The 17,299-nt window shown below is 32.7% G+C and overlaps 1 protein-coding gene across 4 annotated transcripts in view; it reads right to left on the bottom strand.

Annotated features, from left to right (window-relative positions):
- The window catches only part of LOC118200194 (protein PRRC1-like), a 30,001-nt gene extending 18,394 nt beyond the window's left edge, over positions 1 to 11,607 (bottom strand). The window contains exons 1-4 of one of the 4 annotated variants that reach the window (XM_035372128.2): positions 11,492 to 11,606; positions 11,237 to 11,322; positions 9,059 to 9,344; positions 4,476 to 4,689 (exon numbers count right to left, since the gene is read on the bottom strand). In XM_035372128.2, the coding sequence (XP_035228019.1) occupies positions 4,476 to 4,689; positions 9,059 to 9,344; positions 11,237 to 11,318 (582 nt within the window). In that variant the 5' untranslated portion in view covers positions 11,319 to 11,322; positions 11,492 to 11,606. Of the gene's footprint in view, positions 1 to 4,475; positions 4,690 to 9,058; positions 9,345 to 11,236; positions 11,323 to 11,448 lie in introns of all 4 variants that reach the window. The other 3 variants (XM_035372127.2, XM_035372130.2, XM_035372129.2) reach the window with 3 other exon arrangements.
- Positions 11,608 to 17,299: the final 5,692 nt, after the last annotated feature.

The raw sequence follows: 17,299 nt of genomic DNA, 5'->3' as shown, positions 1-17,299 counted from the left end.
CTTAACTAAAGGTATCAGTCATGTTTTCATAATCTAACCTTATATACATATAAATATTCACAGATAAAATATTCCAGGCTTGCTTGGAGTTATTCTCTGAATGTTTAAAAAATTGATTAGTTTGGTTTGGTTTATTTAATTATGCGAAAGCACACTAGGGCTATCTGCCTAAGGGGAGGGATGCCTTTGTGGAGGACTTTCTAAGGGAAACTGGCTCGTATACACGTTACACATGGGGAAAACCACAAAAACACTCATGCAGCCAGCCTGTTTGCGGGATTCGAACCTCGGATCGAATTACCAGTGTTCAGCGATTTTACCGCTCGGCCGTTGGTGGGCCTAAAAAATTTATTAAAACAGGATTGATTATTTGTCACACCTTGATTAGATGTCGCATGACAAAAATTCATACATTATTTATCATTTAATTAATTTCTGTATGTGTTTTGTACCTTACCATTTTTATGTTTGTTTCTTTCATGTTGGTTCTACTTGTCCTTTTATTGTTGCTTTTTATTTTCAAAATATTGTATTTTCTAAATGCATAATTACTTAATTATTATTTGCATTTTTTCATGCGTACACAGTGGCGTAGCTAGGGTGTGGCAAAGGGGGACATCTGTCCCTGGGTGCAGCATCCAAGTGGCACCCAATTGATACTACAAAATTTTTTAATGAAATATTTTCCACTCTTGGCACACAGAAAGGAGAGTAAATTCTTCAGTTGTCCCAGGGTGCTGGAATCTAATTATGTCTCTGTGCATGCATATATATGCATTTACTCAAAAATATGACCCTCTTTACATTTTGGGATTAAATAAAAATGCAAATGAATATTTGAGGAGATCGAGGTTCTGCTTAGAATGGAGACAAGCTAATTAAATATTATATATAATTATTTTTGGTACACAGGAAAAAAAATGTTAGAACAATTAATGATATTAAAGTACTTATTTGCTTTCAAGCATACCAATAACCAGTATAAATGACAACCAGTGTCCAAACAGTAAAGTCACCGAACACTGGTAATTTGACCTCATTCAGATTCCTGTGAATGAGCTGTCTGCATGGGAGTTTCCATAGATTTCCTTATGTATAACATTGATACAAAGCCTTAAAATGTCCTCTATGAAGGCATCCCTCCCCACAGCCATTAAAATACTATTTTAAAATCCAAATATGTTACAAAATGGCAGCAAAAAGAATGGTTAAAACAACAGCCAATTTTAGTGCCAGTATCTAAAAAATACATGACTAAACATGGTACATCACATGCTACACAATTACCATAAATTTTAAAATTAAAACAAAATTTTAAATTAATTTCAATCTAAATTTTACAAATTAAACTGGCAGACACTTGAGATAGAAAATGCCCCATAGATTCACAGAAGTAATCTATCATAAAATCTTTCTCATTAGATGGATTAGTTGGATTATGGCAACTAAGTTTCTTACCCAATTTGATTAACCCTTTCTACACTAATAACATTTACTGCTTATAATAAATCTCTCTTAATATCATTACTTCAAAATTAATTTATATCATACAATTCTTACAAAATAGATAATAATTAAAAATTTTGTGAATCAAAACTTAAACAACCAATCAAAATGGAGCTAAACAGAAACTGCTTTATTACGAAACAGGTTTTCATCATAAGATGGGTCTAAATTTTTCTGTCCTTTTCTTGGCTGAAAGCCTGCTGTCCACTGCTTTCTTTACTACGAGTACATCTTAAAAAACACTTTTACTGTTAAGTAAGCATGTGCTTCATTTGTGTTATGTAAGAATCACATGACAGGGATTAATTCTGAAATGATTTATTTAAGAAGCACTTTACTATTTTCAGAATAGAAAAGAGAAATAACCAAATTAAAAAAGATAATTAAGGAGTTATTATTAATCTGAATTAAAATTATTCCTTTTATAGGTATACTGTCAAACAATTTTTCACATATATATGTAGGTACCTGCAAATGCAAACTTGCTACATGAACAGAAAATGAAGTTATTTAATGTAACAGAAACTTGTCATTTTATTTAATTGTATCTCTATGCATAAACCTTTTAAAAGACAAAAATTTTATAGTCACATCTATGGCTTTAAAATATGAAACCTCCACATTTCCCAAGATTTTGATATAAAAATTTCAATATAATCAAACATGCTGATATAAATTTACAAATATATAGTACAGTACAAAGTCTTTAATCCGAACTCATCGGGACTTCGGCGATTCCGGATTTTCCGGATTTTCCAGATTATAGATCATCAATTTAAATTTGGTAAGATGGCATGCAGAAATTATAAAATTAAAAATATGAAAACGTAATTTATGAAATAAAGAGCAATTATGATCTAAAGGGTATCAAAATTTACAACAAAAAAAAAAAAGGGAAAAAAAAAAGCTTAATATTTATTTGTTTACTTTATTAAACATTTCGTTCAATGAAAGTTGTTTAAATTGCTTCGTTTTTTGTGTGTTCAGTTACAAAGTTCCACTGTTCAAGTCCTGTAATTGCTGTGCTGAGAATACCGACTAACTTGTCAATCGAAATTTTTTCGTTTTCACTACCTCTCTGTCACTTTTTTCATGCCTTTATCCATTTTTTGCAGCAATTCCACTTTTTGTTTGATTGACATCGAAACATATTTTCGCTTTGTAGATCCTTTGGCACTTCCAGAATTGGAAACTCTTTTTGACATAATCGAAAGTTCAAGTTTAATTTTTATAAAATATCTCTAACAGTCTGCAAAAAATAATAAGCCGGATCCAATTAGAAGATTAAAGAACAGCACAATCTGCAACATTAACTGAAATAGATAATTAGATTTAGCCTAGCTTATACTGTCCGTTATACATTAAACGCACATGCATAAACGTATATGGGCATGCGTAAATGTATTATGTGCATGTGTAAAGACACATTTACGCATGTGTACATTTACGCATGTACATTTACGCGTGTGTACATTTACGCATGCGCAGAAAGTTTGTAGCTTTGAGATCCGGATTTTAGATCATTCAAGATTATGGATGTCCGAATTAAAGACTTTGTACTGTACAATGTCCAAAATCTGAATATCAAACATCCAGAATACATAACCTAATCTTTTCGATCATCAGAAACTTTTTTTTAAACCAAATTTAGGAGTTGAGAACATAATTGTAAGTGTGATGTAACAGCCATTTTTCTTCTGATTCAATAGGATTCCTGTACTCGCTTTAAAACAGCTGCTGGCTAGGGAATCACACCATGGCCAATGACAATGTACTGATTGATAGCCATGACCCTACATTTTTGGCCCTTCAGCGATTGTGGAAATATAAGTGTGTGTGTGTGGGCGGGGGGGGGGGGGGGTATGATGTTTTTCCATTTAATCGAAACAATAAGCGAAGCCCCAAGATATATTTGTTGGGAATGGGTGCTGCTAATACTGGTTTTCTTCTGCTGACATAACAGCAGGAAGAGAGATAGAATTCAATTCGGATGAAATTAAGTTCAGTTAACATAGCAAATTGCACTCTTCCTTAACTAATAATTTGATCCAGCTTATTATTTTTAGCAGTTTATTATTACTCCAGGTATCTTATCAAAACTAAAGTTTGAACTTTCAATTATGTTAAAAAGATTTTCTAATTCTGGGGCTGTAGTAGGACTTGGAAACAAAAATATTTGGTACTTCCTACAATAGTGGCCTTGGTTCGATTCAAACTTAAGACTACCATAGTGGCCTTGGTCCAATTCAAGCTTAAGAAAGTGTAATTTCAAAATAAGCCAAAAAAGCAACCTTATTTTGCTTCCAATTAATGGACTTCATGAATAAATGTGCAGAAATGATAATAAATAAATATAATGTGTTTCCTAATGATAATGCGCCTATCAGCAACTAACAGACTGCACAATCTGAAAGATGGTTTTAAATCCATATAATATCACTAACAATAGTGATGAAAGTGATAAAGAGATTTTTGAGAATGAAAAGATTTCAATTCTCAGTTTAGAGGGAATTACTGATAGGGTAATTAAAAGACTTCAACAACGAAACTCTGTAATTGCGAAAGAAAATTATGTCTATCTATTTGTCAAGAAATTATGTCTATCTATAAAATTAAACAGAAAGTATAGCACAATAAACAAAAACTTACATCGAAAGAAAATTTTAATCAAACAAACAAATACTGAGCTTTTTTCTTTTTTTTTCCCCTCATTAATTTCAATTCTCTTAAAATCATAAATGCTTCATTATTTCATAATTTTAATTTTAAAATCTCTTCATATCATTTTACTAGATTTCAACTGATAATCTAAAATTCAGAATCGAAACAATCCTGATAATTCAGGATCTTGGATATTTTACTACACTAATAATTTCCAAATACAAAATAGTATATAAAAATAAGTGATTTAATAAAATTTAAATAATAATTAATATTTATTTATATTTAACATTTTAGGATAAGCTTACTTTTGCTTTTTCAGCTACTTTATTTAAAAAGTCTTTCCCTTTCAACCATCCCCACACACTACTTTCATTACTTCTTTCCTGTAAACTGTTCCCACTGTCATCTAAAGGTAGAGGCAAAATCAAAGCAGAGTGCTGTTGAATGGGAGGTTCAACATAACTTTGTGGTACAGGTGATGCTTGAGCACTTTGAGATGGAGCTGTATTAGCTAAGTACCTGATCAGGAATGAATTGTAAAAATTATTATTTGTAAAAAACAAATTATACAATAAATTTTTAAAATAATATGAAGAACATTTTGTAATTGGTTACTTTAAACTTATATAACAACAAACTCATATATAAGGTATTTACTCTCTCTTTTCTACATGCTTTCGTGGTATAACTGGATGCCCGCTCGGTGCGTATTCGGGACGTTTGGAGTTCAAATTTCAGCAAGGGCATTGTGCATTTCTTCAGTTTCCTGAATTCAAAATTTCTAAAATGACTCTACAGTGACAACTGAAGTAAAAAAGGTGGATGATACTACTTTGTCACCACAAGGATTTGGCAATAGGGTCTCCTAATTCCCAGTCACCCTTTAAAAAGGGTGTATATAAGATGTTTATTCCCTCCTTTCTGCATGCCTTCATGGTGTAACTAGAAGTATACTCCCTGTTTATTCCGAAGGTCAGACGTTTGAATCCTGGTGACGGTATTGCAAATTTTTCAAGTTCCTGCATCTTTATAACCTAACAGCTCTATAATATGTGTGCATATATATACATGAATAAAATAAAAAGGAAAAGATGGAACTTAAATGATAGATAATAATTTCTTCCCTATGAAGGCCCTAACCAATTCTCTCGATGAAAGTTGTAACCCAAAAGAATAAAATTCAAAGAAACTTCAAATACGTATACAAATACAAAAATACAAAAAAGAATAAATAATACAAAAAAGATATAATATATGTACATGAATAAAATAGGGATGCACATAAAGCACTCTCAGAGTAACCATTTCCAAAATAGAATGAATTATTAAGAACATAAATAAACAAAAGAATTGTCATATTATTATTCTATTAACGGCAACTCTCTAACCTATGCCACACCAAAAAATATCTATTAAGGCAGCCAAAAGAATATTAAATTTGGAACTACTCTGATATGCGCCCTCAAGTCGCCAAATTTCTCGCCAAACATTTTTGGCGAGAAACTCCACGCCATATTGCTATCTAAATTTTTTGTCTACATTTTGAACTTTAAGCCTAAATTGTCTCCAAAAACACGGCTTTCACGAATGTGAAAACCACGTTTCGAACACACAATTTAAGCTAAATATCCGAAACAAAAACAAAAAATTTAGATAGCAAAACCGTAAAGTTTCTAACCAAAATTATTTGACAAGAGTCCATGTACACAGCGATATGTTTTAACTTAAAAAAACATCTACGAATTGCACAATTTAGGCAACAAACGAATCTACAAACTACGCACACCTCACTTTAATAAATTAACATAACAAAAATAAATTTCAAAGAATACCATGTATACAGCGTTCTGTTTCAACTTTAAAAAACATCTACGAATTGCACAATTTAGACGGTATGCACTAATCAACAAAATAACTAAAATAAATTTCAAACAATTCAAAAAACATGCCGCCACGTAATCACTTATTGTATTTATATGACAGCCAGACACACTATCCAGAAAATTCATACTATGGTTCACAAATAAATAAAATGACAAATCCCTACTTCTATCATGCACAGGAACTAAAAATAATCTCCCAGACCCTCTTTCTACACCTCCAAATACCCACTGTCCCTCAACAGGATGGCCACGGCGGTATTTCCTTTTGCCAAACTTCAATTCAACAACTTCCACCATTTTATCTTCCCGCCCTAGCTTCTCAGACACAAAGCATGACGCGAACCAACGAAAGATTTTTCAACGTCAACAGGGTTGCCATACAACACGCAATTGTGCCAAAAACCAGCGCATTTGGTGAACGTATTGCCACATTTGGTGAAATTAGGGTGTATATAAGAGTTGTACCTTAAATTTAGCTATCAAATTAAAATATTTGGTTAGCCTATATTTTAAGGTGCCCCTTGGATTATCAGGAAGTTGTTAATTCGAGAACAGAAGAAAAGAAACTTTGTTGGACGTAATTATATGGAATTTTAAGTATCCTGTCCGAAGGAAATGCATATGATCGAACATAAAATTGTTCAAATGGTTTTGAATGGGTTTGTCACAAGAAAGGTTCAAATGCTCACCATATAAAGCATTCCATTAGAAAGAGAACATGGTTTGAGGAAAGTTTTTGGATGTTGTTAAGGAATTTTGTGTGGGCTAATCTTTGGTATATGGTACAGGTAGTTTCGCGACATTTTGGTAGGCGATAAAGGTTACTACTTAGGACTTTGGGAATAATGTGAGAAGTACTCAGTTCTGATTACACATTATTTTGTGAGGGAAATGAGAGATCATGAGATATGTCGTGACATTAATGGACGAATTACAGTTCTTTAATCGGAAAAGGGGGGAAATTTGGAAAAATATCTGCAGTACTATAGTATTTTGTATTAAGCTTCATTGTGTGTTGTGTGAAAGAGTGTTGATTAATTTTTGGATCACATGGCGCTATCTAAAGTAAATTCTAAATTTTTAATGCGTTTATCTGATAATCCAAAAGAATTGGTTGAATGGTGTATGAGTGTAGGATTAATTGCGGATAAGTATGAATGTCCAACATGTGGGAATGAAATGAGATTGTGTGAAAGGAAGGATATTACAGATAAGTTTGAATGGCGGTGCAAGAAATCTGGTGAAAATGGACATTTTGTGATCCACCATGCACTCAAGATTCTGTAGAAGATTAGGTAAGTTAGTATTTTTAAACATTTGAGAATATTATTTTTATGCATTTTTCTAAATGTAAGAAGTAAATAAATTAATATGGTATTATTGGAAAATTGTTATTAGCAATGATTTAGTTTAAAGTAATTAGGATTGTAAGCTAATTTTTATTAATTTAATGTATGTGCTTATTTATATTTTAAGTAGTGATTTTTAATTTAATTATATTTAAATTTAATGATCGTAATTTTGTGAGTTATATGTTTGTAGTATTTTGGAATACGTTTGAGCAGAAGTAAATGTGCATGGAAAGAATTTAAATATTTGACACTAAGTATTTGGAACCATTTTTAATGTTTGTGTTATGAATTGGCAGGTGAGGTTTATAATAGATAATTTAGAGGTAAAAGTTTTGGGATATTTTATTTATTTTATACGTGGAAATGTTCATCCTTGGAAAGGGTATATACTTTTTCGCGATCACAGTACATGGACACCGAGCTTGTGCAATTCTTTGACTTGTTATTTTGGTTTTGTCTAACAGCCATCTTGAAATTATGCCTTGCTGGCCAATCGCAAAAAAATTGCCAATTTTCGCCAAGGGGTACCCTTAAATATATTTTTACCAAATATTTTAAGGTTAATACAAATCAAGAAATTACATTTCCAGTTTTTATTATGATAGCAAACTATTTTTCTATGAAAACAGTACTTAACTATTCTTGAATTATTAATTTTATATTTTCTCAGTAAGCTATAATTTATTACACAGGCTTTATTTATGAATAACGGGCAAGCCCGTTAAGATGACGGGGCTGCAGCCAAAGCAAAATTTTTAAGTTCTATGTACCACCGAAAAGCAAGATAGCAATTCAATACTGGAGGCTGCTATAATAAGAAAATACTGAATATTTTTATCCTCCATGCCACAGTGTGTTGTTGCTCAGCAAAGAGTTAAGATGTTTAATTTTTCTTTCAAATTTATTCTGTTATTTTTTTAACAAACTAAGTGATTTAAAAGCGATAACTGCAGGTGCATATAATTATTATAAATTACTAGCTGGATCCACAAAGTTATATTAGCTGGAATCATTAAAATTTAGACACAAGTCACTAGTCTAAAAATAAATAATTAACTAAAAGCACTATTAACAGCTTTAGTTCCCTTAGTGAAAAAAATGATTCATTATTTCACAAACAATTTCATATTTTTAATTTTACAATTTTCACATGTCATCTTAATAGATTTAAACTGATAATCTATAATGTAGAAATTGCTGTATCTCAGATTTTGCTCTACACATATATGGATACAGTTGTTGGTCAATATAATGACCCCTCACATCCTACAGAAAAATATAATGAGAGGCCAATACAACGAAAATGGATTTAATGTACTCTCATCAACTAGAGATATCTTGCACATATAATTAAATGATTCTTTAACTACGAGTCATTTTAATGAATTTCAACTATATCACAAAATTCCATCACATGTTTATCATAAAACAGTTGATAGCAACAACAAAAGATTACTCTTAAAATTTTATTGAACGCTATAATGAAAATGGATTTAATGTAATCTCAGCAAATGGTGATACTTTGCATGTGAATGAAATAGTTACTATAGAGTCATCTTTATGAGCTTCATCTATATAAATCACAAAATCCCAACATTTATAAAATAACTGGTAGCAACAATGAAAAGTTAGTCTAAAATTTTATACACCTACCCTTGCTGTAAAGTGGCATATTGGCTTTGAGTTGCTTCTGGCATGGGAGGTGGATCTGATGGATTTACAGGAATATCTGATAGTGGTGGTAAGAACATTGCATTTGAATGATGTTGAGAAGGATCATAAAAAAGTATTGGTTGCACATTTTCTGATTCTGCTGCAGGAAAAGGATGTGATTGTGTCACTGGCAAAGTCTGAGATTGACCACTTGAAGCAAGAACAGTGGATGTGTCTACAGGATTTGGTGGGAAAACAGAACCTGACATTGCTGACTTATTATCATCTGCAATGTATAATTGAATAATAATAAAACTAATACAATTAAAACATGAAAACAAAGCAATATAAGTTGAAAGGAATAGTAAAATAACATGTGATGTTCATAAATCTCTTTATTATCATGCACATTATTTCATGAAGTTCATCACATCATTTCATGAATATAACGTCATTTCCTCATCGTTGATTAAAATATAAAAATTTAAATGTTTCTAAAATTACACTAATATTTATTGGAAAATGGCTGACAAGTCTTTAATTTTGAATTGCCAGCTCTGCTGGGAAAATGTGGAAATTTGTCTTTTAAAATAATGCACAGTCACTCATTAAATTATATATTACCTTTTCATAAAGCTAAATGATATCTGCTTATGTGAAAGACTGACAAATTATGAAATTGTGATGTATGAATACAAATTACATTAACAGCAAATTACACTTATGTGATTCAATATGACAGTATTTAAAAAATTCTACAGAATTATTTAATTGGAATTATACAGTATTTACTGAAAATGTGAGTCATCAAGTAAAAAGCATTGAGCATGTACATGATATGGTCAGCTGAATATTGACAACAAAAATTAGAACAACTGCCTGAAGAAAATTTGTACTCACAGTATTCTAAACAAGGTTTTTCGTAAAATTTTTGGGCCTTAAAAATAGTAGAAACTGATGAAAGGATTTTTACAAAGCACATCAAATACTAATTGTTTATTAAATAAAGATTTTCTTCAAGACTCAACAATAATGACTTTGGTGGGATGTCTGCAACTTTCGTGATTTGATGGCAGTCAACTTTCACAGTCGATAAGATAAAACAAAAGGGTGCTACTTTGGTAGATGATTGCACGGATTTTTGATGATTTACATTGCCGCATTTGTTGGCGCGGTTTTACGGTCTTCAGCCATCTTGAAAAATGCTGTTTTTACGTATTTTACGCATATAGTAAAGTATTCGAAACTTTAAAAAATAAATATCACTAAAAATAATGGATTAATTTTTTGTTGAAAACGTTTTTTAAGATGGCTGGCTTCAAATAAAAATTAAATTTATTTTTATTATATTTTATTATAAGCCATAAATAATATTTAAAACACTTAATTTATGCATAATAAAATGCATTATTTTTTAAATAAAATGGCAACAAAGTATTGGTTACCATAAATAACTTGTCCAGCAATGGGTTTACCATAAGTCGTATCGCTCGCCAAAATCCGTGCAACTGTCTACTAAAAAGTAGCACCCACAAAAGTAGTATTTTTCCCTCCCTTATTATTATTTCATATCCCCCTCCCTACGTTTTCCCCAAAAAAAATCATATTTTGCTGAGGATACAAAGATGTTATTTTTTACATTACAAGTTTGGGGTAAAGTAAAGAATCGCCCACTTATTGGTTTGGCGCTTTTTACAACATTAAGAAGAATTGGTGTGTGTGTGTGATTATGGCAAAGCCTCGAGGGCTATCTGCCTAAGAGGAGGGATGCCTTCGTGGAGGACTTTCTAAGGGAAACTGGCTCGTATACACGTTACACATGGGGAAAACCACGAAAACGCCCATGCAGCCAGCCCGTTCGCGGGATCCCCCAAATTTTCTTATAATTATGATACAATATTTTATGATATGTATATTGTATAAAAGATATTACTGCTGAAAAGACAATTCATATTTTCTAATGTCATATAAATACATGCCTTATTAAAAATAACTTAACTATGCCTAATAACAACCAAATTATATATGAATTAATCATGTGTGACAGTCAACCCCACATAAGCCAGTAATACTGATAAACTGTGTCCTTTCAAAAGTACTTTAAAAAGTAAACACATACATATAAAGCTAAAACATTAATTCCCCAAAAAGTATAACAAAATGCATATGGTAATCGACCTTTTTGAGATTCATCAACTTTACCGTCGACAAATTCAAAAGTTGATTCACCATTCGTGTCATCATTAACTTCTTCCATCATATTTCTGAAATAAAATTATAACAGTGTTTCAGATCTAAAACTGCAAAATATTTACGTGTAAATGATTCATTCTCAGTTTTACGTTACAGATGTCATATTTAATAGCTTAAATCTATGAAATTAGACTCACTTCATTAAAAGTAATTAGTAAAAATATCTACACAACAACGTACAAGATAAAAGAATGACAATACTCTTCTGCTCTCGTCGATCAAAATAAATTTAAAGCCACGTTAAAAATGTAGCAAAAGTAAGTTGAGATGTTAATCGCTTAACGTGGCGTCGAGGTTGTAACGATGGAAATAAACTCATAAAAATTGAATAGTTGGGTTGCCATGCTCTGCTGTTTATCGTTAATTTGTCACACATTTCTTTGGTATCATTATTTTAGATCTCGCATTTTTCCAAATTTGAGTACACATTTATCTGAAGTAACAACACATTTAAGATAGAACATCATGATTTTTTAATGGTGTGTATGCAATAATTGAAAAAATTTCATTTATAATTAACTTCACGTTTTCAGTTTTACAAATATAAAATTTAAAGAGGAGTTTACACTAGCGCAACTTTGCTCCCAAGAAATGTACGCTAACTCGATTACTTTGCCTAACGGCCATATTTGGAAGGGAATTGACGTAAACCTAAAGTTCTAATCAAGGAGGTTAGAATAGAAGGAGGGAAGGTTCAACTCAAACGGTGAAGCTTGGCGGCCATGTTACTGTTATCACTGTGACTTATGCAAGGAAGTCTGTAATTGTAACATTTCCCCCCCCTTTTCTTTTTGAAGCATGTCAGCTTATATTGCATATGGATGCACAAATAGATTTTCAAAAAATATTCCTGGGATTACTGTTTACTCGTAAGTATTGATTTTCTTTTTTTTTTGTGTGTGTGTAATTTCATAAATATGTTAAAAAATATCACAATGTCATGTTGTTTTCTTTCCAGATGTGAAAAAAAAAGACTTAATAATAATCGAAACATGTTAAATACATTTTAATGTTTTTGCTTACAGCTGGTATTTTCGTTCCTTAACATACAATGATATGTGCTAGTAATTAAACTGTATGATTTGAACGCTTAGGTAAATAGTTTCATAATTTTCATGAAAAGTAAGAAATCAATTGTTACTATTTTTATGAATTGTAAAAGTGTTAAATAAAGCAACGCTTTCTTTATGCATTAATTATTATTCATTTTTAAGTTTTGTGAACTGTTACGAATATAATTTGTGCATTTGATCGAGATAAACTGTTCAGTTGTTAAAATGTTTTTGCATAAGCTTACAAATTTCTGGGCAGTATTGCGATAATCGTAAGTAAAATATTTACACAATTGAACATGTGAAAAGATATATCCAAAAATTTATATAGGTACATTTCTGTAATTCAGCTTGATTCAGGGTAATTTCTTTGAGATTTATAAATATGAAACGCGCATAAACTGAAATCATTGAATTCACATAAATCTGGTTTATTTTATTAATATTTATTTGCTTGTTGATATAAGGTTGTTGGTTGTGAAAAAAATCTATTTAAAACATTCATTTAAAAAAAAAAAACATGTTACCATTTTTTTAGATATCATCTGCTATTAATTTCAGGTAAAAATTATTCTAAGTGCTTCTTTAATAAATTGCAATATTGCGAATAAATCAGAAATATCACTTCTTAAAGAAACAATTGGAAAGTATACCCAACAAGTTGATAATAAAACCTATACAAATTCTTGAAGTTATGCAGAAACATCATTTAGATTTCGAACTATTTCTTAATGATTTTCTGTACTTAGTAAATTACGGATATCATCTTTATAACTTTAAAACAAAAAACTAACAATAGCGAAGCATTTCATTATAAATTTAAGATATTTTTACTGGAAAATCCCTGCATATAACAGCTGAGAAACACGTACGTTTCACTACCGTATGGCAAATGTTTTGAAGTTACAAACATGGGCGACACTTGTTCCGTGGAGCTTCATTCCCCGATAGTGGAGGAAACTGCGAACCCTCCCTCCTTCTATTCTAACCTCCTTGGTTCTAATCACATTATATTCGGCTACGAAGGAATGGACGTCGAAAGAGACAATTCTCAGAACCCGCACATTTCCAAGACACCCACGTAGCCAGGTCAAAGAATATGTATTGTTAAGAAGGAAAGTTTCGCAAGAGCAGGAGTGGCTCCCTCCGAACGAAAAGGGACACAACTGCGCATGCGTGAAATATCTGTCGCCAAAGCACGAAAATTCGAATTTAAATTATCGCGAAAAGTCAAAGAACGATTCATCTTAACCCGTATTCCTCAATTTCCTGTACACGTGGAGGAGGTGGAAAATCTCGGCCAGGTACATCACAAAGGGGGAAATTCTCGCCAACAGGTTTCGTCACCAAATCCCTTGGCGAATTGTCCCTCTTCTTTCTAGCGGCGTGGAATACAAACTGGTTTACATTACGTCTATGGAGCCTTTCCTTCTTTACATAGACTTTCTTTGGCTAGGTTACCACTTTCACTTACTACAAAAAGTAATCGATTATCGCTAGGTTTGGGATCACATGGTCCTTCAGAAGCAGAAGTTTCGTCTGATTGGTTCATCTCTACCCGGGACAGAGATCCAGCCGAGACATTTTCGGTCAGGTTTGAAAAAATCCCGCGTATCTGTTACATCGTTTCCCTAACTAGGCTGGACTCTTTTTTCCTAGGAATCCTCCCTTTCAAACCAGGGCTGGTTTCTCAGAAAAGTCCCGTCTAGCAGGGAGTATCGCTAGAAGTGATGATCTCTTAAGAGATGCAAAATTTTGGACAAAGGACCAGAGAAGGGTTCTATTACGGGGCTCTTAGGCACGTAGCCTTTATCCCCACATCGTCAAAGAATTATCTTTATCCCCAAAACGAGGGTTCCGCAAAGAGGTAAATTTAGTGCCAAAATGTTAATGAAATTTTAACTCCAAACCTGTGAGATGAAAGCATTGGCCAATCAGAGACTTGAACGAGATATTTTGATGCCACATGTGAAAAACATGGCGGAAGATTTGACTACACGTCTGACTGACATATTCACAAAGCTTATAGATCTTTTCTAGTACGGCTTGCTCCGACTGTTTAAAACAGAAAACGTAGGTTTACACATGGCGAGTGTAGTGTCACTTCGGTCACATCGATTTATTGTCATAAACATATAAAAATATGCATAAATAAAACATTGTAAGTAACTAAATATTAATTTTATCGGTGTCGGAGAAGTGTTATTAGCATATCCCTACATACTAGACTCTTTATTGGTTTCTTCTTCTACTTCTTGAAGCTTGGCTTCCTTTTGGCACTTTACACCCCAATTCAAATACAATATTATTTACATATTAAACCGCAAGGACGCATTCCCTCCATTTCAAAGGGAAACGTCGATTGAAAAAAAAATCATTACACTAATAAAACTTATGAATCCTTTAGAATGTATTTAATGAGAGAGTTACCCAGGAAATTGCATCTCCAGGATTTTTTATTACAGTGGTTCAAAAGATCAGCTATGAGGTCAATAGTGAAAATTTTCATCTTCTTGAGCATAATGTTTCTAACACTATTGTACCTTCTGCAGTGGATAATTGCATGCTTTGTACTGTCGATCCCATAACATGAATCACAAAATGGCGAATTCGCTCTACAATACCTGTACAATAGTTGGTTCGTATACAACCGTTGCAATCTTATTCTAATAATTACTACTTCCATTTTCCTCTCAATGCTTAAACCTTTACTCATTGCAAACATTACAATAGCTGAATCTGAGGGTGGTATAGGAATTCTGCCAGCAGTCGACTTGTTCATCCTTAATAGCTTTTTCGATGAAAATGCAGGCATCTTTGGCAGAAAAATCCCCCGAATTATTCATATTTCTTCTACTCGCAACTTTGTTCGCTTTTTCATTTAACTCTATACCCTTATGGCCAGGAGCACAGATGACAGTGAGGTGATGGAAAGCCTTTAGCCGCTCGAAGAGCTTAAAAATGAGAGAGTTGGATCTCCTATGAGCACTGCTCATATCCGCTAACTACTGACTTGCTATCCGTTAGAATTGCAACTTTTCCATCAGGATTCAGTTTCTCAAGAAGCTAAGCCTGAGAGTTGTTTATAGGGGTCTAACTTTTCTGCTGAGGCTTGGGCCCTCAGCAGAGAAGATTGAGCTTCTGCTATCCATGCACCGGCTGACTGTCACCGCAGTACCATCTACAGCCGCAATACTAACCCCTTTATGAGACTTGGAAGCGTCTGTAGCGCAAATCTTAAATCCTTGATTCACATAATCATTAATAATGATACGGGAATATTGCTAACCTAGATCAAAATTACTAAGCTTGCCTTTAACGCACTGGCTAATAGGCTTACGTATCATATCCCATCTACACTTGCAACATTGCAGGCAATTTCTCAAATTATCCGCAATAGGAGAGGCTTCTGACAGGGCAATATTCTTTATTAAGAATTTTAATAGCAGCGATGATCTTCTTGTGTCTAAGGTGAAAACCCCTGCTTCGATATATAACAACGGAAGAAAGGTGCTGATAAGCGCCCCCTTTATTAGTTTACCAAGACCTGATCCAATTCTACTAAGACGATGAAAGTAAAGAAATCGAAGCTAACGTAACAACCGCGGCTGTCGCCAGAGTAATCGTCAGAGTTCCTCCTTTTTGGACACCAAGTCCGAACATATGGTTCTTTCAACTAGAAGGGCAGGTTTAGACATACGAAAATAGCAGCAGACAAAACAAGTATGCTGTGTGATAAGTTCCATCGAATCTGCTATATTAGCACCAGTATCTGATATTTTGCTTCGTCCGCCACAAGATGGTAAATATCAGGCAATTAAGTACAGATTAATTTCATTATATGCATACCATATAAGAGTACAGTAAGAAGAGAGTACAGAAATACTCGGCGGTAACGAATAAATTAGTAGTTACTAGAAAGCTCGCACACACATGTCCTTCATCGTCGCTGTCTGCCAGTCAGTGCTGATTTAAATTCCCATCAGCCCACCAGCGGCCGAGCGGTAAAGTCGCTGAACACTGGTAGTTCGGTCCGAGGTTCGAATCCCGCGAACGGGCTGGCTGCATGGGCGTTTTCGTGGTTTTCCCCATGTGTAACGTGTATAAGAGCCAGTTTCCCTTAGGAAGTCCTCCACGAAGGCATCCCTCCCCTTAGGCAGATAGCCCTAGTGTGCTTTGCCATAATTAAATACACACACATTAAATTCCCATCAAATTTTGTCCATACTCGCTCATGTAATTTATCTGAGATTTAAACCCAGTCTGAAATTCACTTTGAATGCATAAGTTTTCTATTTCAGCAAAAACTGCTCCTTTAATCTCAAGAAACCTTAATTTACATTCACAACATTTTGCAATTTCTTCTTCACCTTATCTTCTGTCATATTTTAACCTTTCAAATGCTAAGTGACTTGAATTTACAACTTTATCCCTTTTGTACTTTATTTTTAATGCTTCAGATCTGGTTCTTTCCCTTTTCTAGAGAACAGGTCTAAATAATTTGCATCAATTGTAAACGGTCTAAGAACAATTTTTCTTTTTGTTTCATACGTTATTTATTTTAAATTCGAAACTAATATAGTCGAACGGAAGCCACGAAATTTTAAATCAAGCCTCGAATCTCAATAACGTAAAAGATAAACATTTATTTTCAAGAATGTAGAGATTCAGCAGGAAAAAAAAAAAAAAAAAAAAAAAAAAAAAAAGGTTCTAAAAATGGCCAGCAGAGATATAAGCATACAAAGACAAAGACAAAAATGAAAATTCTTTTACTATAGTTTCTTTTGCCAGATTAATATATTTTTATAAGTAAAGTCTCCAAACAAATTTTTTTCTAGCAATACCATTAGTCAAATTTAAATTACATTAATAATAACAGAATATCAATCTACTTAATTACTAAATTTAGCTTTTACAGTATATCTAATAATAAACT

This window comes from Stegodyphus dumicola, chromosome 6 (assembly GCF_044657685.1).
Source record: "Stegodyphus dumicola isolate Sdum_Otavi_A_Nest chromosome 6, ASM4465768v1".
Classification (NCBI taxonomy): Eukaryota; Metazoa; Arthropoda; class Arachnida; order Araneae; family Eresidae; genus Stegodyphus; species Stegodyphus dumicola.
This window is presented reverse-complemented; position numbering and strand designations above follow the sequence as displayed.